The 25999-nt window shown below is 40.9% G+C and overlaps 1 protein-coding gene across 2 annotated transcripts in view; it reads left to right on the top strand.

Annotated features, from left to right (window-relative positions):
- The window catches only part of bcr (BCR activator of RhoGEF and GTPase), a 94524-nt gene that overhangs the window by 59502 nt on the left and 9023 nt on the right, over positions 1-25999 (top strand). For both annotated transcript variants that reach the window (XM_061697585.1, XM_061697586.1), the window contains 17 exons: positions 6157-6264; positions 6950-7010; positions 7105-7157; positions 7414-7554; positions 17841-17962; positions 18590-18755; positions 18836-18955; positions 19767-19842; positions 19937-20041; positions 20297-20371; positions 20603-20700; positions 22498-22629; positions 24082-24141; positions 24306-24415; positions 25406-25545; positions 25630-25764; positions 25848-25953. In XM_061697585.1, the coding sequence (XP_061553569.1) occupies positions 6157-6264; positions 6950-7010; positions 7105-7157; positions 7414-7554; positions 17841-17962; positions 18590-18755; positions 18836-18955; positions 19767-19842; positions 19937-20041; positions 20297-20371; positions 20603-20700; positions 22498-22629; positions 24082-24141; positions 24306-24415; positions 25406-25545; positions 25630-25764; positions 25848-25953 (1808 nt within the window). The remainder of the gene's footprint in view (positions 1-6156; positions 6265-6949; positions 7011-7104; positions 7158-7413; positions 7555-17840; positions 17963-18589; positions 18756-18835; positions 18956-19766; positions 19843-19936; positions 20042-20296; positions 20372-20602; positions 20701-22497; positions 22630-24081; positions 24142-24305; positions 24416-25405; positions 25546-25629; positions 25765-25847; positions 25954-25999) is intronic.

Genomic DNA, 25999 nt, shown 5'->3' on the forward strand with positions numbered 1-25999 from the left:
GGTGAGATTTGGAGATCATGGCTTGATGAAGCCACCAGAACCACATCATCTGCAAAAAGCAGAGATGCAATACTGAGGCCATCAAACCGGACCACCGCCCAGCTCGCACTGCACCTGACACCTATGGCCTCTCCCACAGGTGGTGAGCCCATGGGAAGGGGGACCCACGTTACCCTTTCGGGCTGTGCCCCATGGGTGCAGGCCCGGCCACCGGGCACTCGCCTTCGAGCCTCACCTCCAGGCCTCCCTCCAGAGGGGGTGACCCGCGTCAGGGCAAGGGAAAACTGAGTCCATTGTTTGTCGTCATCATAAGGGGTCTTTGAGTCGTGCTTTGTCTGGTCCCCCACCTAGGATCTGTTTTCCATGGGTGACCCTACCAGGGGCGTGAAGCCCCAGACAACTTAGCTCCTAGGATCATTTGGGACACACAAACCCCGCCCTCACGATAAGGTGACAGCTTATGTATAGATTGGGGAAATTTGTATTATGTTGCTCCTTTAATTGTATATAAAGTACTCTTTATGGTTACCAAAATAATAAGAAATGCTTCCACGCTTAGTATGATGGAGTTCAGTTTTACACAACTGCAGCCACCATCGTAAACGTACCTCAGTGTCAGTCAAAACTGAGCATTACTGTCTTATAGTGACACTCTTCACTTCAATCATTCTGTTTTACCCTCCTCGCAAACTGTAATGCTGTGTCTGCCCCACAGTTACTTCTGTCAATGATGTCAGAGCCACATGTACACTGCTCTCCTTAATCACTTGCACAGCGGCTCAATTAACCTACAATGAATTGGTTGTTAATTCTCTCCCAAATGCTGCTGCTCACCCACTGCTGTTGGCCTCATTCGGCCCTCTTTTTTGTCTCGCTCTCTCACCCTCACACTCTCTCATGCTCTGGCACACATTGATTTACACACACACGCACACACACACACACACACACACACGCAGAGGGAGGCGCAAGCTTGTTTCACAATGCTGCCTTTTTGCCTCATGCAGCTGAGACCGTCGCTGCTATGTGGGCTTTGTGTCTCGAAGACACAGCTCCCTCCCTCTCTCTCTCTCTCCCTTTCTATCTTGCACTCTTATTTGTAGAATATTTGTTTTCTGCCGTCTTATAGTCACATTACCTTACTTTATAATGAGATCGCCTTCACTCAGCCAGAAATTAATCTCAGTAAACTGCTTGAGGGCAATGTTGCAGTTTAGTCCAAAAGTGACGACGCAGCGGTAAAATAATTACATCTCCCATCTCCATTGGCCGACTGTGCAAAAAAAAAAAAAAAAAAAAACGCTGGGCAGGGTTTAATGGCCTTGACCTCTGTGAAGCAGATGGACTAAAATGTCATGGCTTAAAATATGACCTGATATCTGCTGAACAGACAGCCCGTGACCTATAGAAAGTACTAGAAAGCCATTGTACCTGCAACAGTAGCTGAAAGCCGTCGTGGTTATTGGCTCTGCAGGAGGTCCTCGGTTAATGCGGTTTAGAGGTTACGAAACGCGCCCAGTGAACTAAGAATACATCATCACACTGCACATGAAGGCACGCTCAGTGACTGCCTTATTTACTGTTTTTCATTAATTGATTGTTTTATATTAATGGTTTGGATTTGTGATTCACATAAATATTTACTGTAATTATGACTTTACTACCGCGTTAGACTACGATGCGTTCCAACAAGACCAAGGAGTCTCTGTATTCACATGACTGTATTGCTGTAAATGCAGTCCAGGATGCATATTGTATGTCCAAATTCAAAAATTGTTTTTATAAAGTGTTCACTGTGACGAGTAAAATACAGTGAACAACTTTTGTGTGCATGCATGCATGTTCATGACAATAAAGGTGATTCTTCTTCTTCTTCTATTTTATTTTAGAGGAGAATAAAGGCTGCTGCTCCAAAGTGAACACTATGGAGTGTGATACTGCAGTGTCTGAGTTTAGTCACAGCAGCAGGCTAAGATAACGTTAACATTTATGTTAGATTCTGTCCTTTCTCTCCATGTATTCACAAATACTACAATGACTCAGCAATGATTAACATACTCAACCAATGACCAGTGGTTTACATCACCTGTATAGTATCAGCACGGCACATTACTACTACAATGTATTCGGCTTGGCCAATTGATGAGAGTTAGGGACACCATTTTTCACTCAAACATGACATAATTATAGTAAGCCTAAAGATTGTTTCGAGCTACACAGTGTATAATCATTCACTCCTCTTTGACACATAAACATGTTTACACTCTATGTACACATTAGTGCACCCATGTACTTGATGATGTGTATTTACTTGCACAGATTATTCCCCTCTCCCTTCAGCCGCTGCTCATACGCTCATTTTACCACAAAAATAAGAGTTAAAGTCTACACGACGGTGGCTGTATGAGAGGATAAGATTAGAAGAGAGCCGAAGAAGCGAGGAACATAGGCGGAGATTTTAAGGAGCGTCATGTCGAGCCGAGTAAGGATGGCAAGTAGATTTAAGGCTCATAGCTTTGACAGGCTTAGGAGTCATGAAACATCCGAACCAAGAGGAGGGTTTGGGGGAAAGGGGGGGGGGAGAGAAGCTAAGCGTCGGTGACAGGTCATGAGCGTGAGTGTCAAGGCACGTGTTTGAAGGCTGAAAATAGGGTTCAATTACATCGTCGCTGCTGCTCCTCTGAGGATACGCTTCATGCAGTGACGCAAAGCCAAACTTTTACCCTACAGAGTCAAGCAGGAAGCTGTATGTCGACTAAAGGGAAGTTTTTTGTTAAACGTTTATATGCAGAAATGGGGGATACATCTCACTACGTTATGCTAAGAAGTTTCTCTGAGGTCGCGGCTAATTGAACAGATGGTGTGGAACGCCACAAGGACCTTCATGATTTGTTGTATTTTTAATGACTACCTGATGATCTCTTCATCATTGAAACTTCCGCTTTTCTTTCCACTGGGTTCACGCACTTTATTGCGTGAAATAAGTATTTGTCCATAAAGTAGTGTTTTTTCTTGTTTTTTTGTTTTTGTTTGTTTTTGTCTGTATTCAAGTCTTTTCTGAATACGTTTTCTAACTTTTGCTAAGTTTTCTCAGTTTATCAGAGTATCTAATATCACATTTCTGATGGAGTCCTTTATTTTTGTCACGTTTTGCCAAGGCTTTCTATGGATGAAACATGGAGAGCAGGCTGCTTTGGGGCCTTTTGTTGCCCTGGCAGAGTCGAACGAAGCTCCCTTTTCTTGGCATGGCTCCAGAGTTGGCGTCAGCGCGGGTGGGCACATATAGGCTTTACTGCCACTCAATCAATGTTGGCTAATATTCGTTTCCCTTAAAACAAATAATTCACTTATCCATCTCTTGTATTTAATCATGCAAAAGAGCCCATTATTCACATACACATTGCACACACATTTAACACAGCGTTTGACTTTCTCATCCACACCTTGACTTCTGTGGCAGCCTGTCACGTTTTCCTTTCATTTGAAATCTTTGAAAACATTTCGACATTTTTAAAGAGCACAAGGTTCAGCCCAGAAATTCAAGCAGCCATGACGGTGACGCTGGAGCCACACGCTTGTTTTTAAATGTGGCTGACAGACAGTCTGGCTCTCTCCTCTCCACAGTCAAATTGTCACTTGTGTACCCCTGAGACAAAGCATCATAAAATTGCCTCTTGCCTCTTTTATAGTAATGTATGATTGCTGTGCTACATTTTACCAGCCTCTAATAAAACACAGACAATATCAAAAAATGTAGGACTTGGTGGGTTTACTTACAAGTATTGTTGAAAGCCATGTGATAGTATTTATTTAGCCTCGTATATTCCCTTTAAACTAAAGGGAATAGAGTACTCAATGCTTTCAATGAACTTTTTGTGTAATATAAAACGCAATGAGTCAAATCCAGGTTTGCCACATGCTTTTATTTTGGTATATTTGTGGCTACAACAGAACCGTTCTAAATATATGTGTTGTTTCGTTTAACCCTTTAAGTTCATGTTTAGCAATGTGGAAGGTAGCCAAGACTTGAGATTCCTTAATTGTGATTGTTACTACTTGGACTTTACTACTATTTTATACTATTAGAATGGCTACAGTTGTGGCTAGTCTTAGCACAAATCGCATGTTAAACCAGTTTACCATATATGAGCTTACTTAATCAAAGTATACTAAAAAAATGCAGGAAAATATGTGCAACATATATGTATTACTTTTTGAAGAAGGCTTCTTTTTTAAAGACACATAGCACGTATCCCTGAATGCTAACATAATGAGTGCAAACATTGTGTAGAAAACTTGTGACCACACATTCCTGCCTAAATCAATTGTCACACCCCACCGTGACAGCAGAGGGTGGTTAAGTTTGGGGTCAAGCCTAAATAAAGTAAGAGAATGACATTTTAAAGCTATCAGCTAGATCAGTGGTTCTCAAACTTGGGAGACCAAATAAAAAATTTAAAAAAGAACTTAGCTCTCCAAGTACCACCATCATGTACAAGATTAAAATGGACTGCATACGTGTTTATCGAAAATGAGACTGGTTTTATTCCTTCAAAGTATATTTATTATTATTGTAAGACATTACTATTGTAAGACATTATTATTATAAGACATTACAGATATGCACAGTTTGAACATCAACACTGGGCTTAAAACATCGGTTCAATGAAAATGTATTGCACGCTCATAAGTGAAATAAAAATGTACCTAAATAAATGTTTAAAAAGGAACTGTTCTAAAAGATTAAATGCAAATGTATTATACTTAAAATGTAAATACTTCTGAACTGTACTGGATTTGAAAAAAAGTTTAAGACACTGTCCATTATGCACAGTGTGAACATTTACAGTAATTCAGTGATTGTCCATATACCAATAGATAGAACCACACTTTGAGAGTCATTGAGATAGATCATGCGTTTTGTGTGTTATCCATAGACAGTGATATAATGAAGGATATTTTGTGAGTGCAGTTGAAGGATAGCAAATCCCGGCGCCGCCTCTGTGGAGTTTGCATGTTCTCCCCGTGCCTGAGTGGGGTTTCTCCGGGCACTCCGGTTTCCTCCCACTTCCCCAAAACATGCAGGGTAGGTTAATTGAAGACTCTAAATTGCCCGTAGGTGTGAATGTGAGAGTGAATGGTTGTTTGTTTCTATGTGCCCTGCGATTGGCTGGCGACCAGTTAAGGGTGTACCCCGCCTCTCGCCCGAAGATAGCTGGGATGGGCTCCAGCACGGCCGCGACCCCTGTGAGGATAAGTGGAACGGAAGATGAATGAATGAATGAATGAATGGTTTGTTCTGAGCAGTAATAATCACATAGTTCAACTTGGTTAGTGCTGGAGTCACAGAATTAAAATGAATTGCAACAGTCCAGAAAAAGAACCAGAATGACAAGCTCCCAATGAGCACTTACTGCAGATTATTTTGCTAACCTGTAGTCTCTTTTGTATCCTGCCATTTCCCTAATTACTCCCATTTTATGCACAGTCAGGTTTTCAATCGCAAGCAAATGCTTCAGCGGGCCCAGCGGTCCGACAAATGACCGAAATAAATCAGAAACATCCCCGCTCATTTCAACGAAGTCATCAATTAGTTAAATGATGTAGGTCGATGCACTCGTGTAGGTTTCTGTGAGATTTGGGTTCTCGCACTAAGCCCGTCTACGGTGCTCTAGTGACTGATTTTGCCATTTGTTCTGCACAATTGATTGTCCTTTTGTTGGCTTTCGGGATGAATTTCAGCTACCTAAATGTGCTTTTATAGCTTCAGTCACACACTCCTGTGAGTGGCTATTGCAATAGGCACCCTGTGAGGTTGCCGTGGTCGCATGCGGTTGTTGTGTCATCATCATACATAAATGAAAATTACAATGAGGAAGGCATGACTCTCAATGTCAAATGTTTTTATTTATTTATTTTTTGTATATGTTGCGGGCTGCTAAAAAAATGGATGGATGGCCGCAAATGTCCCCAGCGCCGTAGTTTGGACACCCCTGCACTATTATAAGATAAGAATGTGATCAATTATGTGTTATGGCGGTTTCAAGTAGATCATATGATAATATTTACACGTAATTTGTTTTTATTTGTATTTGTATTATTTAGTGTTGACACTAAAAAGAAGATTTACTTACCATCTGCTCTCCTCTGTTTCAGGCCAGCCAGTTAGGAGTTTACAGGGCGTTCGTGGACAACTACGAGCTGGCGGTGGAGACGGCCGAGAAGTGCTGCCAGGCCAACACGCAGTTTGCCGAAATCTCAGAGGTAATCAAGTCACATTACGGGCGGGTTTTAAAATTGGGGCCTAAATTGACAGTGAAAGTATGGACAAAGGGATGAAGCACAGAGATACATTATGTCAACTGTTGATTAACGTCACAAATTATATGAATATTCCCATTCTTTTGTTTAATTGTCATCAGCCCATAAATCCATAATTACATGTTGCAGTAGTAGTAGTAAAATACAGTACATCTTAATGTTATTGAATGATTGGATGGCAAAATTTACTAAAGTACAACATCAGTCACTATGACATACATATAAGCTTTGACTGCACCCTAACCACCTTTCTAGGGAATTCTTGTTTTCGTGCCACTCTGCACCCTTCCGACCTTAATAGAATCAACAAACTGTAGTTATCTGCAGTCTAATGGCTCATTAGGCAATATGGCTTCCAGTTTTTCAAAGCATGTAACCCTTTTATACATCATCCTCTGTGGGTTTTAAGATAGCATTGGGGCTGCTGTCGACATGCACAATGAGGTATTCATCTCCAAGCGTTGTTAATGGACCGAGTGGTGACGCATGACTCTGAGCCACCCGAGCAAGATGGTGGCGCTGAGGGTGGCTGTGTTGATGTAGAAGTGGTGAACCCAGAGCTTCATTGAGCAACTATGCCACGCTTTCATGCCAATTCACCGTGCTCACTGTTTTCATGCCCCAACAGAACTTGAAGGTGAGAAGCCCCAAGGACTGCAAGGAGCCGACAGCCAAGAACTCGCTCGAGGGTCAGTAATCTTGATGAATTGTGTTCTACTCCTTTTACTGACTTCAATATGGATTAAAATGTTGAAACGTATGCTTTTTCTTTACTCTCAACAGCTTTGCTTTACAAACCAGTGGACAGAGTGACACGTAGCACGCTGGTGCTTCATGTAAGTAAAACAGCATCCGCCCACACGAATTATGTTGCATGATGAGGTGGTTCGGGAATTTGCACCCCCCCACCTGTGAAATGTCTCCGTGCAACTTTAGACTGCAATTTTGTTGTTGTTGTTGTTTTACAATTAGACTGTACATTTTAATATGAGAGTCCTTATACATCCTGTGCTTTGTTGGATAAAATATTATTGTTACTTACCGCATTAGTGCACCCGATTGGCTTTTAAATGACAACCTTTCTCCACGCAGGACTTGCTCAAACACACTCCCACAAGCCACCCAGATCACCCGCTTCTACAGGACGCGCTGCGCATCTCCCAGAATTTCCTCTCGAGCATCAACGAAGAGTCCACGCCCCGACGTCAGCTGATGACGGTCAAGAAAGGAGAGGTAAGACATTTCAAATTTGATTAGCCTCTACCGCTAAATTGCTTTATCGGAGTTATATCAGTAAGTCCGGCATTGATTTACCTGTGCCTTCCACACCAAACTTCCTGAAGTGGGACATTACAGTGTGTGTTTCCATGTTCACTCTGGTGCAGCTTTGCATGTTCAGATTATTAGATTCGTGGAGTCATCAGCGTCAGTATCTGCGACAGCAACAATTGCCGTGCGTGTCGGGTGTTAAAATGAACACTCTGGTCCTAACTTGTCGCTATCCCCATTACTCCATTGATGTCAAACTCAAGATTTGCCCGCCCACAAAACTTATGTCCAGAAGCTTACATGAAGACTAACCAGCCGTGTTCCTGATGTCACTCACTAGGTGGCGCTCCTTAAAGGCACACACACAACACTACCCAACGTAGCGCAATTACACTTTATAAAACCGGAACCGAGCGACGCGAAGCCGAGCGGGCAACAGGGCCGGAAACTTGGTGCTTGCTGGACGGTAGAGCTTAATTTGTAGTCGGCTAAAAGTGTTGTCACCCTTGTTTACCTTAAAGTATCTCCGCACGGCTGACATGGCTCCGACCTAGAATGTACGTGTCAGGCCGGTGAAGTGGTATCGGTGCATTTTTACGAATACGAGTACTATACAGATGTACAGTAATGGTATCTGTGCATCCCTAATTTTTACCATTTTCCTTTGTCTATATTGCGGGTAGTCTTCCAAGTGTCAGTAATTGCATCACAGGCAAAAGGTTTTAGTGACTTTTTGACAATTCCTTTGCTTTAATGATGCCCGACATAGTGATGTCATGACCCCGCCCTCCAGACGACCTTAAAGTTACCTAGCAAACGAGAGTAGACGCTAGCTTGTCACCAATCTGCAGCCTAAAACCGAGCTCATGCCCTTATATGGTCACATTGTGGTTGGCTGCTTAAAGGAGTGGGGGCTCATCCTCCACTTGCCCATTGTGCTTTCCCAAGCACTTATATTCTCGCACACACACCCTACACCGCGCTGTCTGTCATCCCTGGAGATGACTTGATGCACATGATTGGATGTCTCTTGATTGAAAGCTTTCGTGACACGGCCGTACATAATGTCGGTAATGAGCCACCAAGCCGATGCGCCGACGCCAAGTTAATTATTCATAAATGGAGGGTGGGAGCCAGTGGGTGAAAGAAAGAAAAACGATCGGGCTGGCTCCTCCCTCTCCTCACACGGGGGTCATTAGTGCACCCTCTACAAAGACACACTTTCTTTCTCGCTTTGCTTTTCTTGTTGCCCATTGAACACACACACACACACACACACACACATTCACGCACTCACATGCATATGCTGGCTGCCTGCCCCGCCCCCTTATGAATCCCGACTGGACTCACTTCCATCCCAGTCTGTCCACACCAATCAAACCGGGCATCAAATATTTATGATAGAGACATGAAAGCTGCACATGGAAATCAATGGCGCTCATTATATTGCTACTCACTATAGCTTGAGTACAGTATTTGATATGCCCGAGGTTATACAGATGCCAATTATCGGACATTTTGAAGCCAATAGGGAGGACAGGGCTTAAACCGATTTACAATAATACAAGCATATACTTGAGCAGGAAAAATGATGGGATGCGATGATGGTTTACTACCAATAATTATTTTATATCAGGTGTCCTCATTTACAAATTATCAAATTCAAGAGTAGGCTCGGCTGTATAGCATGGATTATAATTTACTCCCATATATTTGATCATCACAAAAAAGAAAGAATTCCATAGTACTGTATTTTAACAATATTTGTTATTTTCACACTAAATTTGATGTTCAATAAAGTTTGCCTTGCTCGTGAAGAGCATATATCCTAAATTGCTTGAAAATGGAAAACTAAGTACAGTACAATATTAAATAAACAAAAAAAAAGGGGTTAAATATGAGAAGTTTGAGTTGCAACATTGTTGACATAAAAAATATTTGGAGCGAAAAAAATAATTCTGAACTGATCTGAATGAACAATTTGATTGTCTTAGACATGTCACATAGGAGGAGTTCCAGTGAACGAGATTGGTCTGTATATTTCCTGTCTGCATAAATTGACTACTGTAATGACCAGAAAAGCTAGTAGAATGTTTGCTTGTTAAAATAGGACTACCATAAATCCCCCAAAAGTTGTGCTGGTTAAATTAAAATCGTTTCTCAGCCAATATAGAAAGGCGTATGGGTGCTCATGAATTAAACAATTCCTAAATTTTTTTTTTTTTTTTTTAAAAGAACATAGTAGCAAGTAACCTGTAGTTTGTTGGGGTGCCCGGGAACTGACAAGTGCGTGACCTGACCATATTGGCAGGTGGGGGGCAGACAAGCAGATGCTGCTTAATTAAAATGCAAACAATGATGCTTCCAAAATCTGTTGACAATGTCACTCAGTTTTGTTTGCCTTTTCAGTCACGGTATGTGTTTATATGCTCCATTTATTTGGTAAAGCTTTACAAGGACAATAATGATTAGAGAGTAATGATTTAATTAAGTTGTTAGTTGAATGATATTTTTATGGTTGTGGTTATAGTGGTATAGAACTGCAGGGCATCATGATAAGTTGTGTTTCTAATATTTGTGTTGCCTTATTTAGGTCTGTGAGTGTGACAAAAGAAACAGTTCTCACTATGATGCAGTGCAGTTTCACACCACTGCAAACTACTGCCACATTCGAGATGTGTCCGAAAACTTGCAGGATCGATGTCACAAAAGATATATTTCAAATATACGAGATCTCCCCTTCAATGTGAGCCAGACAATCAACCAGCAAGTCTAAAAAAAGATCCTGCAGCGTTTCCTTTGTTCAGTGTGCAAGAAGAGACGAGAGATACAGTATTGCGGCTTCCTGGCAGCTTCACCATGACAGCGCGTCCACTCACAATGCCCTGAGCATCTGGCAGTTCCTGACTGACATGAAAATCACCATGCTGGAGCAACCTATCTACACACCAAGCTCTTGTTTTTTTTTTTCCACTCCTCTTTCCCGAGCTCAAGGGGATTATCAAGGTGATCAGTTTTGAAGACGTGGAAGACATCAAGGTGGCAGTGGCAATTGAGCTGTGAAGGATCCCTGAAGAATCCTTCCAGGAGTGCATGAAAGCGTGGCAGAGAAGGCTGGAAAAGTGCATTAGACTCCATTGCGATTATTAGAAAGGGAAAAAAATATATATTTGGATTAGAAATACCGTATTTTCATAACCATAGGGCGCACCATATTAAAAGGTGCAGTCTCAGTTACGGGGTCTATTTCTGTATTTAACATATACATAAGGCGCACTGCATTATTGGGCGCAGGCATGGTAAAACATACACTAGCTTAAAATATATGGTAGCATGCATGCACGCTAAAACAATTTTTTTTTTTTTAAAGTCAGCGGGAGCAAAACTGAGTTCGGTTGTACGTTATTGAAGTATTTAACAATGTACTCACATGATTTTTTTGATCAATCCTCATCCACAAATCCATCAAAGTCCTCTTCTTCTCTATCCGAAATGAACAGCTGGGCAAGTTCTCAATCAAACACGCCAGCTTCGAGTCAGTCACGTTGCTGGCTTTTACGAAAGCTCGAACATCAGTGCAAGCAGACACGTTAGCCCAAGCATCCACAATCTACAGCAGCACATCTGTGATCACCAGCACAAGGTATGCGACGACGTGTCGATGTTAGCTAATTTCATATAGCTTACCATCGCCAATTTGAGCATATTGTAACACCCCCCGGCAAGTGGTCAAGGTTAGACACAGCCGTCGGTGCACTTTCAATGGCTTCATTGAAGAAACGGTAAGAAAACAAACACTCCAAGTTACTCAACAACCTTAACCACCAGCCACCTCTACATTCGCATTCGCTGATGCAAATGTCACTCACCAGGCCAGGCCCCACCTTTTAAAGCCATACACACTCAGTCGCAAATACTGCAGTAGAACGTTAGGACAATGGTGACCCCAAGTGGAAAAAAAGTGTTACCTGCACTACACACGCACATGTTATTGTATCTAAAAATGCTAAAGCAATTTCTATCCGATTACTCGATTAATCTTTCTGGTGATCGGTAGAATTCTTGATTGTCGAAATATTTGATGCAGCCCTAGTTCAAAGTGTGTTGTAATTCTTGATCCTTGGGATATTTTGCCATAAGGATGTCACAGGCATTTTCTTAAAACACTTGGGAATTGTTTTAAATTGTGAACATTTTGTGTTGTAATGAATCATAAGTACGACTATCGCATTGGATGTGTACCTAATTAAGTGGTCAAAGAGTGTGAATTGTGCACGTAAAGCCCCAAATGTACACAGACTGGCTCTGTTATGTCATGAATAAATGTGCATAGACACACTCCAGGTTGTTTAAACACAGTGGCGCAGCGATGCCCCTTAAAGCGTGTGCTGGCTTCTAAAAATACATGTGGATTTTGTAAATTCATGCGATTACTCGCTCTCAGCGAGGCCGCTCCAGGAGACGTCAATATTTAATCTGCGCTCTCTGCAGCCTTGCTGTCTTAGTACACACTGTCCCCATTCTTCTTATTGACTGTTTTTTATTTTTTATTTTAATTTTATCTTTTATTAGTTTGTCTTCCCACAGGAGCAGAGCAAGACATCAGGGGTGCACTCACATTTACGTTCATCACAGCTCAGGCTCAGAACCAAAAATGTAAAACATGAGTCTAAAATTCTAAAAATATCTGCAAGTTTTGAGTGAGTCAGACACCCAGGAAATGAATGACAACAGTATTATCTTCATTATTCTTAGGATCAAGTGCTCAGGAAGCTGAAAAGCTTCAACACCAACCAGTGCCAGTTTCTACAATTGTGATTCAGAGCCAAGTCTGCGAGAGTTATTGCTCACCCTCATTGTTTTTGTTTGTTTTGTTTTTTCGGCGGGGGAGGGGTTTTGCTATAAATTTTTGATTTGCTTTTATCCAGTCCCTTACTTCAGAATGAATCTCCAGGCTAATACCTGAATGGACATTTATTAGTGAAAATTGTAAAAAAAAAAAAAAAAAAAAAAAAAAAAAAAAAAAGTCTCCATTTTCCATTCACACAGGTGGAAGACTAAATCCATTATTTTTTACAATGCGACATAACCATAAGAGATTCACACTGGGGCATGCTGGGTAATAGTACTCAACAGATCATATGTTTCAGTGCTTTCTGAATATTAACACAACCTAATGCACATGCTGTCTTTTATGTATGACAGTTAAATCAATAAAGTAAGAATTTCAATATGTCACATTAATTATGTTATCTAATTAATTTCCTTTAACAAAGTGCGTTTATGCAAATGCAATTATGTTTAGGGCTGCATACAGAGAGAAATAAGGCCCCTTTTAAGGGATATGATTAATATATTTACAAGTACTGTAGCTGTCGTGTTATAGATTGGTGCATAACTTAAAAAAGCAGTTCTTGTAATTCAGAATATTGGCAACATGACATCTCCATCTTGAAATAAGAAAAATAGACGTTTTTGACTGACTTAAATAGATTTTCTGTCGTATCAAAGCCTTCTGATGTATATAACATGTCGCTGCAAAAAATTCTAAATATAGTATGACATGAAGAGTGACAGAAGTGGAGCTCAAGGGAACTTTGTTGTATATTCCGTTTCGAAAGGTTCCTCGTGGGATTCGGATACATGTTGGAAGGCACATAAGGCATCGTTTTCATGTTCATTCATCAGAGACAAAAGTGATGAGGGTGGATTATGATGACGGTGCAGACCAAGGTATAGGTTGCTAAATGTAGCAGTTTGTCCAGTGATCAATGCTATCTAGATATTTATTTTGTCTTGAAACTAGTAATTACATGCACCACTTAGAAATGATCCGAAGACAAATAGTCTGTTGACAAGAGTCTCATTCGTGGATCTGAGGATTGGGACCCATCTGCCACATCGATATTGTCTTTTCATCCAATCTAGTCTTCTTCAGATATTCCGGGATTACTTTTTTTGCGGCAAAGCTAGAACCATATAAATCTTGAATGACACAAATGTTAGAAGTAGCTGAGTTCAAATCTTTGATCCGTACAGTCTTCGGCAGCGTTATGACAAAATATAGTCGATATTCTTTTTTTTATACTATCCCGTAGTTTATGTGTGATTTTTATTACTTCAGTAGTTGTTTGTGCTTGTGTGACTTTTTCAAAATGTACCTAGTAGCTTACTTGTTTTTTCCTCCCTTCTCAGTGGCTCTACCAGCCTCCCATTTCTCTCAAGGACAAGATAACTATGTGAAGAGACCTTTCTTCCTTAACTCCCTCTCATTTTAGTTTAACTGTGCGTTTGTTCTTCAGAGACGGGGAGAAGGGCAAAGCAACTGCAAGTCCCTCTCTGTCTGTCTCTCCGAAGATTTCATTAAAATGACAAAAGATTTAATTCCAAAACAAGCCTGGTGTCAGAAGTGGGATCTCAGGATCGACTGTCAGACCAGGGACCGGACGGAGACCGATCATCCAAGACAAGTTAACTGTCTTGCCCCTTACCCGAGGCATTTAGACGGTGGCACTGGCCGGCCCCTGGACAACTGACTGTCACCTCGAGATCCACACGGACCTGCGTTGTCCTCCAAACAAACAATTACAGAAAAGAACATTTTAATTCCGTGAAAATTGGAACATTTCATATAGTTTACTGCATTTGAAACAATCTTGTCTTTGTATTAAGTGGTACTGATCATTTCTTTCCCCGAATTCCATTGATAAGGTTTGAGTCCTTAAAGTCCAGTTTATAAAGTCCAGGGTAAAGTCCTGGATTAAGGTTCCCCGGTTCGAGTTTAGGGGTTAGGGGTTGGGGGTTGGGGTCCCCAGGTTCGACTCCAACAATCAGGGTTTCAGGTGCCTGACAATTTTCAAGACGTTCAAATATTGTATAGAACAATGAAGCGCTTCTAACGAGTACTGGAAATGGGAAGTGGAAAGAGCAACAAAAAGGATTACCGTTGTATACGTCACTTGGGTATCTGGAAATGTGGTTGACTGTTAGATAGATTAAAATGCGAACAGGGACAGAGGTTTTGTGAGAAACTACATGTAGGGCAAATTACCGATAACTGTGGCCTAATCTGTCCTGTCCGAGTTGGCCTAGGGGAGGATGTCAGGTTGTGAGGCTGGATACTGGAAAAACGGAGGGGATTCGTTGGGGGTAGAAGATGCTTCCATTGTGGAAAGAAGGGACATTGGATGGACATTGGGTCAGAGACTGTCCAAAGAAGATAAAAAAAAGACTTTTGCATTCATGGTGGCGATGATGATGGCCCAGTTCGTCTGGCCTCTGGCTGACTCCCCGTAGCCCCAGAGACATCACAACAGCCATGACTAATGCAGATGGGAATATTGAACGACTTGAAATGTAGAATCATTACTTGTAATTGTCTGAGGATCTATTCCCCACGTAGATATTTGGTCTCTTGTTTGCACTCTCAGCGATAACGGTTTTGTTTGAAACAGTGCTTCAAATGCGGTCGATTGATCAAAGCAAATTCATTTATATAGCACTTTCATACATTATGTAACACGAAGTGCTTTACAGAAATTAAAATGATGAGAGAAGCTTTAAAGGTATTTGAGACTGAAGACAAGACCATTTGACTGACAAGACGTGTGTTCAACCTATGGACGAAAACGACTGATTGTGCGGTCTACTGATTACTGGTGTGTTTATGAATCTGTGTGGTATTTGAAGGTGGAATCTTCGCCAAGTGTTTGGTGAAAGTGCATTGCTTGATTGATTACAGAAAGAGCTGCTGTTGTTGGCTGTGGATACTGTATGTATCCGCGTGTGTGTTATTACTTATGTAATGCGTTGTGAGCTGTTGCTGCAGGGGAAGAATAAATTGTGGGATTTTTTTTTTTGGAGGACTGGTGATGAACTTGTGTGACACTGCGATGTTTTGTGAAGTTGTAAGAATGAGGCCTAGAAACCTCAAAAAAGAGTGGCCCATTTACAAAAGACAAGATTGTTTCCTGATTTAATTCCAAAACAGCAGTCTTCATATGATTGAGCCAAAAGTTTTAAGTTTTTGTCAAACAACAGCCCTATTGTTTTTTAACAGAAGATGTTTGGTTTCCAGTCAAATCATTTTTCATCGAGACGTTTTTTTTTTTTTAACAATTAAAACAGTTCCCAGGTGCCTTAATCACAAGTATCCGGAATTAGAACAGACTTTGAAACTCTAGGCTAGGGCTGCAACGATTGATCGAATAACCCAAATAATTCGATTACAAAACAAGATCAAAGCGAAATCTCTGCCTCGAAGCTTCAGTGTTCATTTTTCCACACGGACTAACGTTACTGCAGTCGCACGCAGCACTCTATGTACAAATGAGTTGCCGTGATGGCAGCAAGCCAGGAGTCGGTAAAAGAAATGTCCAAAGGTTGGGATCATTTCACACTTAACAAGGAATGAGGTCAAGTGCAATGTGTTCCAGAACAGCACATCTAAGATAGCCAACACAAGGTAACATATCAATGTTAGCTAATTTAATACAGCCTACCATGACTACTTAGAATGCACTTTAATGTCCCTGCAAGTGGTCAAGTATAGACAAAGCCACCGGTACACTTTCAGTCACTTTATTGAACAAACACGAGCTGCTGATGTCCACAACTCACGCCAAGTCATTCAACACACTAACCGGCTAACAGGTTGGCCAGTGAACAGCCAGCCAACTCTTCACTCTCGTTCCCTGACGTCCACATCACTCACCAAGCCAGGCCCCACCTTTTAAGGCAATACCACACAGATACTACGGTACAACGTCAGGATGGCGACCCCACATGGATAAAAGTAATACCGGCATCTCATAAGCATCATTATGCACATTATTGTTCTTGATAACGCAAAATATTTTTTGATCCGATTAATCAATGGGATAATTGGTAGAATACTCGAATTCTAAAAAAATATTCGATACTGTGTTCCTTGTTTCATGGAAGTGAGTGACTGTATACTCCACCTCATGAACTCTTGCCTCAATGGTGATGAATGGTTTGTCCCCTTTATATATGATTGTTGGTGTTCGGTCCTATTGTTGTTGTTTTTTTTTTTCATAATTTCCATCACGACAGAGATTTTCCTCAGATTTTCCTTATGATCTTTTTACTTGGAACAGTTATTGTTGTCAGAGCACGACCCATATCGCTTTTCACTGATAGAGGACAGAAGATGGCTGCGGAGATCACACACTGTATCCAAAGATAATGATGCTCATTTTCTTTGTCTTAGCCTACCTACCTCCCATCACCCCCCATCGCCTCTGGCAGTTACACTGCGGTGGAGCTCTTTTTTCAGCTGTTTGGCTTCATAAACAAAAACACACATCGTATGCTCTTCAGTTTGTTCTGGTGGTGACAGTATGTGTTCTTGATGGAGGAGAGGGGCAAGGGGGGGGGGGGGGCATAGTGGTGGGTGGAGGATGAGAAGATGGTGGGAGGACACTCAGATGAAGATGATGATGTAACCACTCCTGAACATGTGTGATGTCATCCTTTGAGACAGGCATGAAAACACAGAAAGAAAAAAAATATATTTGTTATTATCTGGACATAAAATTAGAAGACAAATATCAACATCATTAGAATCAGCCAGGATAAAAATACTGGTAATTAAAAATAAAAATAAAACAAGGTGCATCTGTTTTTTTTTCCATAGTGTCTTCTTTTTTTCTTTGCATTTATTACCATTTAATTATTCCTGTAAAGCCGCTTGATACCACTGTGAAAACATACATTTCATATTATAAGTGCTCAACTGTGGACTAATTTTGCTAGCTGTAAATGTCATCCTTGTAAAATGTTTATCTTGACATCACCGCCCTCCTTTGATCAAGCTTGGTATTGCAGCCTCATTACATAGTCTGACATCAGTAAAATGGCCAGAACAACCAAAAAGAAAAAAGATATATATATATACATCTAAATTTCCATCTTGTCCATACCTAGTTTAATTCCTTCCTCACCTCAAAACTGACTCGCACCATTCATAGAACATTAATTACTGAATTATATCATATAATTTACAGTATTAATTATTTTTCCCTTTTGTGCCTAATAGAGAGCTAAGACATTTTTTTGTTGTCTGTTGTTTCTTTGTCTCTAGTGTCTATGACTAGTGTGCCGCATGTTGCACTTATAAATAAAGGAGTTGTGATAATCCTATTTTTGCTTTTGATTCCTGTGTGAAGGAGCGATAATAAGCCATTCAAGAGTTTTTACCTGCGGGCGTCTTTGTTTAAAATCCACAGAATCGCCAGCTGCTGAAGGACAGCTTCATGGTAGAGCTGGTGGAGGGCGCTAGGAAACTGCGACACGTCTTCCTGTTCACCGACCTGCTGCTCTGCGCCAAACTGAAAAAACAAATTGCGGGGTAAGGGAAAAAAAAAAAACACAAAAAAAACCCACAATTTTTAAAGGGATTATTCATGGGCTTGAAAATACCATATTTTTATATACAGTCTGCACAAGTCTGCAGATAATCGATGCCCATTATAACTGCGTTGAAAAAAAACTTCTTGAATAAGTGGGGATAAACCACCGTTAAGCGTTTTTCGGGGTTGATTCCCCCAGAAAATAACTAAATATTTACTACATTCATAACAAAAAAGTATGCAACGGTCCACTGTAATGGCATTTCCGTTCATTTTAATGGGGAAAGATGATTTGAGATACAGGATACAAGTTGCCAGTGTTAAGTGTATATAAAGTATATTTGAAGAATATATTATTTATTAATTTATTAATATATATGTTTAGTAATGTTTTTAGTTTTGTTCCCGGTTCAGTTTAAGGTACTGTATTACTCAAATAATGTCATCCACTGTAACAGTGTCTCAATCAATTGCCTGGTGTATTGTGCACCAGAAAAAAAGGCAGGAATATCACAAAGGATGCATTTATTTATTTATTTATTTTTTCTAACAAATTTAAACCCTAAAGATTTTCCCTTGCCTCTGTCCTCTACATCCTTTTTCAAACCCCCTCTTTCCTCCTGCAGTAAAAACCAACAGTATGACAGCAAGTGGTACATCCCATTGAGTGAGCTCACCTTCCAGGGCCCAGAGGAGGCCGAACCCCTCACTGTCCCACAGGTGCCAGATGAAGAGCTGGATGCCATGAAGGTGAAGATCTCACACCTGCGCAGTGAGATCCAAAGAGAAAAGGTAAATCAGACAGAATAAAGAAAAAAGGAGGGTGTTTTCCGAAAGATTTCATGTTGAAATATGTTTTCACCGTATTTCAGAGAGCCAACAAAGGTTCGAAGGTCATTGACCGCCTCAGGAAGAAGCTGTCCGAACAGGAGTCGCTGCTGCTTTTAACCTCCCCTAGCATGCACCTCAGAGTCTACAACAAGAGTGGCAAGGTAAAGATATTCTCCGTCTCGCTCTCTTCTATATGTTCTCTTTATTTTTGGTTTTTGTCTTTCATCACTGGTGTTCCTCAGAGTTCTATCTTCAATACTCTCCGATTATTTTCTTTTTCTTCCAAAGGACTGTTAGGCCCATGCTGGAAATAAAAATATATACAGTATACTACCAGAATAAAGTCGTTTGTGTCAAGTACAAAGTTTTGAGAAAGTCATATTCTGGTACAATAAAGTCCTAATTTATTGGGATGAAAATATTATTTTTATAGAAAAACTGCAAGGCTATAAACACAATTTAACAGACAAAATAGTCGAATTTTCATTCCTGTACAATCAACATGTATTATCATTTACTTATGTGTGGTTTATGGCATGTTTATCACGCTGCGTCAGTATGGTTCTCTCTGGAACAGACAAACATTTACAAAATTACTTGTGTGCTGGTATTGATACTAATACTAAAATATCATAGCAAGAATATTATTGTTTTTATTAGCCATACTGAAGTGTCATCTACTGTAGATTTCTAATCTTTACACAGGCAAGAAATGCCTCCTCTTTTATGCTTCTCTAATTCTCATATAATTATGACTTCATTCTAATAATATCACACCTTTTCCCTCTAAAAATATTGACTTAATTCTCATAAAATCACAACTTCTTCTCTCGTATTGTAAGAATATTTGTTATTTTCAGTGTGGCCCTATTCATATTCATATGAATCCTTCAGACTAGCATGTTGAAGCCGCTTCAGCAATAGTTGTCATTAACCCGTTTGTCCTCACGAATTAATTTTGTGGCCTTTCAGAGCTACAGCTTCCTCATTTCATCCGACTATGAACGTGCTGAGTGGAAGGAGCTCATCAAAGAGCAACAGAAGAAATGTATGTTTTTTTTGTTTTTTTTTATCGACCGAAACACAGCCTGCTCTTCAGATGTTGTCATTCTAAATGGATTTTTACCTTTTTGTTTTTCAAGGTTTCAAAGCCGCTTCCTTAACTTCAATGGAGCTCCAAATGTTGACCAACTCGTGTGTCAAGCTCCAAACGGTCCATCACATCCCACTTAGTATTAATAAAGAAGGTGAAGAACTTGCTGTTGCTGTTGAAGCACATAAAGTTGTCATACTTTGACTACGTCCCTAAACACAAAGCATATTAAAAAAGACAAATATTCCCTGGAAATGAATTGGTAACGTGCAAGAATGTTTTTACCCCCCTCCTCTTCCATGTCTGATCTAGCTCCAACACAAACACAGATCGGCATGTTTTTCTAATCTTTCTTCTCTGTTTATTGTTGCTTTTTTTCCTTTCTCTCTTCTCTTGACTGTTTTTCCAGAGGATGAAGCCCCGGGTCTCTGCGGGTTCCTGAATGTAATCGTCCACTCTGCCTCCGGCCTCAAACAGAGCTTGAGTGAGTCACACAGGCAAAGCCAAACAGATCAGACCAAATTAACGTTAAATTCTCTCTAATTCACGTGACCGAGGTCGGAGTCGGGCTCAAGATAAATGCCGCCTGTAGCCATTAGTCTGGTACTTTTACCACCATTTTTAAACCGTCCTTCAGAGTGACAGTCCTAGTAGAGGCTAATTTGACCTTTTCATATAAATATTATGTTAATATGATGCATTTGCTGTCTCTCAGATCTCTATTGCACATTGGAGGTGGACTCTTTCGGCTTCTTTTCAAATAAAGCCAAGACGAGAGTGTATCGATACACCACTGAACCCAAATGGAACGAGGTGAGTAATTGGCACACTCCAACCTGATGTTTACTCTTTATGAACAAAAGTAACGGGACAAACCTCTTCACTTTTTTTAAAAGCAGTTCAAGGTAAACCTCTTGGTTGCCTTACATCTTAATTATTCATCTTAACAAGACTTTTTGGATGGACAATCGTAATGGGACATTACCATCCATTTTATCATTAACAATTGAGCAAGACATTTTGGACAATTCCATGGTGCCAATTTTATGGAAACGATTTAGGGAAGACCCTTTTCTCTTCTAGTACGGTGCGACTTGGATGAGTTTGCGGTCGCAACTGCTCAGTAGGCTGCAGTAATATGTTTCGTTTTTCATAGAGGATAAAGAAAATATGCCTGTGAGGACTGCTATATTGTCTGCCTACATGTGTTGCTCCGCTGTTTATGTTCAATTGTCCATTGCTTGAATGGTTATAACACTGCGACACTGATGCTATTTGTTAGCATGTCTGTGGCGTTTTTCATTGTATGTTAGCATTAAGCTTGGTCTTTCCTAAGGCAAAGCTATGCTGTAATTCTCTGTGTATTGTTTAGTTTGGCAGTGAACTTCAACTGGGAGTGACAACCATTTTTTAAGAATTGTTCTCTTATCTGCCAAACTGCTGCTTGTTGTGAAGTGAACTGATTTGAGTTGATTTGATTCGTGCCACCATACAGTGCTCGCATCTTAGATTTTTGCTCGCGAGTCAAAGCAGAAATCGGCCACTCGTCATATCTCAAGGCACGGTATTATGTTATGTTGACATTCATGGTATGACATTAATCTTACAGCAAAAGTAGAAAACAACCCAAGCGTAACATACGCAGCCCCTGCGAACATGTAGCACCCATAGCGGACGTTCACGTTAATGGCATAGCTGGATGTGGGAGGTCAGACACAATCAGCTCCTTGGGCCATCTGCAGCGAAATGTTTTCCCATAACGGGCCCAAAGTCTCTGAGGAGTTTGTTCAGTAGAGTGGAAGTAATGGCAGCTAATGAGGAGCTGCTGGTGATGACTCACATCTGTCCTAATGTGAAGTGAACCAACGCGATGTGCGAACCATATGCAGAGGCCTCCCTCGAAATAATTACACGGGAATGTTGGTCGGCGTCACGCTGATTTTGTATGTCACTGAAGGAGATAAACAATGCGTCCATCCGTTTTCTATTGCGCGTACCCTTTTCAGGGTTACAGGAAGCTATCCCAGCTGACGTAGGTCTTGAACCTGTCAGTCACAGGACTCACAAACAATTAGCACCTACAGATGATTTCACAGAAAAAAAAACAATCAGCTGATTCAAACCCCAGAACCTTCTTACTCTGACAGACTTTTTATGCAACATTAGTGGGACCCTTGTAGGGCAGTCACTATCGAATCTTAGAATGGATTATCCGATAGATATTTAGTTGAGTACTCGAGTAATCTACTACTAAAATACATTTTATTCTCATTTATGAGGGCTGAACCTCTGTCCTCGAACTGCATATGTTGGGAGTATAAAGAACAGCAAAATCTGTCTGTCTTTGTAAAGTACCCATCTATCTATCTATCTATCTATCTATCTATCTATCTATCTATCTATCTATCTATCTATCTATCTATCTACCTACCTACCTACCTACCTACCTACCTACCTACCTACCTACCTACCTACCTACCTACCTACCTACCTACCTACGTATTTAGCCATCTAATCTACGTATTTAGCCATCTAATCTACGTATTTAGCCATCCATCCACTGTATCTATGCAATGTCTTCTCACAGACGCATTTTCTTCTCCTCGCCAGGAGTTTGAGATCGAGCTGGAGGGTTCGCAGACCCTGCGGCTGCTCTGCTACGAGAAGTGCTACAATAAGAGCAAGCAGAACAAAGAGGACAGCGAGAGCATGGACCGCATCATGGGGAAAGGACAGATCCCGGTATGACATGACGTCACCTTGTGTTCCGCAGAGCCGCCGTGACTCATTACAGGCAGTTATCTGCACCGCTGCCACGGAGCATGAAATCCACGTTATTGTCCTGTGAATGACTTAAACCAAGCGTAAATTGTCTGATTAGATCACTTTGCCGTCATTATGTAATGAGGGGACACTCGGGGGCGGCTGGACTGAGAGAAATTGCTCTCACGAGGCATAATTCAAATGTTAATAAGCGGTCTTCTTTCAGGTTACAATGAGGCAGGAAAATCTTAAGTATTTCTAATAGAATCATTGACCAGAGGCTCGGATTTTCATTTAGTGGAGTTCCCACATTGAGCCGTCTCATATCATACATTCATGCATTCTAGTAAAGCATCTACACAGAAGGAAATGACACCATAATAGTAAGATGACACCAGCCTGTAGAATAACAGCAAATATAAACAAAGTAGATTCATGGAATGGAGAAACCTTTAATACATTTATTTTGCCATATTCTGCATACTGCAAAGCAGGTGCACTCTATTTTACCAAAAAAATGTACAAATACCTGAAACGTCTGCTTCTAAAAAGAGCAGAACCTTTCTGATATATCTACGGTGATAGGATCCAGCATGTTCACTAATGCAGTCTGCGTCTGAAAGTGTGAATGACAGCGCCATCTAATGGTCTCTCCTGTCACACGATCACTGCACAGATGATGTCATTCAAAGCACAATGGTCTGTGCAAATCCCAACATGAGGGAAAATGCTGCACAAACCACAGAATTGCATGTTTGTCGAAAGAAAAAAGCTGATTTGCAGACATACTGGTACAATGCATTGCATGAAGGCATTTGTAGAAAACAAAAAAAAACATTTATTCCTTGTAGACTGTGGAACAATGCATTGACATCTAACAATAGAAAATACAGCAGACACAGGCAATTCCTACAACCTTCTTACAACGTTTGTACTAACTCCACAAATGCCAATGTAAGCTATTTTTTGATTTTTAATAAATTTATAAAATACATTCTAAGCATAACAAACTACAGCACACCAATAATAATAATAATAATATAATTGTGTGTTGAAAGGATACATATTGGTAGGGTCTAGTTTCTTGTTACATGTCAAAGCCAAAGGCGTTTTCACGAATGAAATACTGTCGGGAGCTATGTGGAACGCGATTGAGCTGTGCAGGTGAGCAGATGGGACGTAGCCGAGGTCGACATGCAACATACTAAAGAAGGTGTTGAATATAAATATATATATATATATACATATATACTATGTCGTTATGGAAAAAAAAAAAAAAAATGAATATTATTACTCTATATGGGAAAGCATTTTTTGTTGATTTTTTTTAATGCACAGCTTTTCTCTTGTTAATTGCAAATGCAGTGACACAATGTGATGATATGGATTCAAATGTTATGCACTCATATTGTTTCGTGTGTGTTGCCTCAGCTGGAGCCGCAGACTCTCCAAGGAAAAGACTGGCAAAGAACTGTCATTCCCATGAACGGGGTACGTCAATCACAATCATATTTTCCTCAAACTTTTCTCCCATCTTTGTTATATTCTACCAATCATACAATATTGCACCGGTTCTCTTAGTACACCACTACATCCAAGCATACTCCTTCTGTTGTTTCGCTATTCACAATGTAAGTCCTGATTTCCTGCGACAGATTGAGGTCAAACTGTCCATGAAGTTCACCAGCCGTGAGTTCAGCCTGAAGAGAATGCCCTCGCGGAAACCCATGGGTGTGTTCGGAGTCAAGATCTCCACCGTGACAAAGTGAGTTTGAACACATGCAGGTTGACGCTCATCTTATCATACACAATTTCTATCTTGAGCTGGATTTACTGTGCAGGTTCAAGTGCACAATTCTCTATTATCTCTCTGTATTAGAACCAAAACAACAGTAGTCTGTATTAAGAAGATGAAGTGAGCAAATAGTCGCGATTCACACTTTTCGCTGCTATAACGGAATTTTCTTAATTCATCAGGGTGTTATGAATAGAAATTTCAATGATGTGTGATTGGTAGAAAACGAGGAACTTGTCCTGCCTTGCCACCCAGTGTAGAACATAAGTCGTACATTGCAGGCAACAACACAGATCGTGTCAGTTGTTAATTTTTATTATAATGCTGGAGGCCGCTAAAAAAATAGTAACGGGCTGCAAATGACCCCCGGGCCATAGTTTGGACACCCGGTGTAGTGTTTTAATAGGTCTTAAGTATGTATTAATAAGCTTAAATATGTTTAAATCAGCCGGCATGGTGGACGTCTGCCTAGCACGTCTGCCTAGCACGTCTGCCTCACAGTTGTGGGGCCCGGGGTTCAAATCCCGGCCCCGCCTGAGTGGAGTTTGCATGTTCTCCCCGTGCTTGGGTGGATTTTCTACGGGCACTCCGGTTTCCTCCCACATCCCAAAAACATGATATCAGTGAGTACTCAAATACTGTAAGTACGGGCTCAAAACAAGTGGTATCAGTGCAGCCGTAGTCTTTCTCTATCATGGATCTTCACCTCTTTTGGGTGGGGTCTGGAACATATCCCCCAAAATAAACGGGGGTTCACTCTATTTTAATGACGTCAAGCACGCCTCACGTTGATGGGATATATCCCATCTGTAACTCACATTGGATACTCATTGGATTTGTATTCACGTTTGGAATAGGCCTAATTGTGTTGTGTCAATATCTCTGATTCCATGCATTTATTCTAAATACCCAATCAATACTGTCTATGCCTCTCCTTATTTTGTCCATATTTCTATTCAGACGAGAGCGTTCCAAGGTGCCCTACATAGTCCGGCAGTGCCTGGAGGAGATTGAGAGGAGGGGAATGGAGGAGGTGGGCATCTATCGAGTATCCGGGGTGGCCACTGACATTCAGGCCCTCAAGACGGCCTTCGACACCAGTGAGTAGCCCTCGTTCAGATATCGGCAAACGGATCGTGGTGTCTTCTGTCATTGCAAACCTGTTGTCTCCCTGTGATTCTTAGATCACAAAGACGTCTCGGTGATGATGAGCGAGATGGACGTCAACGCAATCGCCGGGACCTTGAAGCTGTACTTCCGAGAGCTCCCAGAGCCGCTATTCACCGATGAGCTCTACCCCAATTTTGCAGGAGGCATCAGTATGTTGGCGTTTAGTCATTGTAGTTCAGAATCAAATGAACAACTACGAAATTTTGATTTGTGATTGTTTTTTTCTCTGCAGCTCTGTCTGATAGCGTGGCCAAGGAGAGCTGCATGTTGAACTTACTGCTGTCACTACCGGAACCCAACTTGGTCACCTTCCTTTTCCTCTTGGACCACCTGAAGAGGTACGAAATAGGTGTCAATTTGGATGATGTCATTTTTCTCATAAAT

This window comes from Phycodurus eques, chromosome 15 (assembly GCF_024500275.1).
Source record: "Phycodurus eques isolate BA_2022a chromosome 15, UOR_Pequ_1.1, whole genome shotgun sequence".
NCBI lineage: Eukaryota > Metazoa > Chordata > Actinopteri > Syngnathiformes > Syngnathidae > Phycodurus > Phycodurus eques.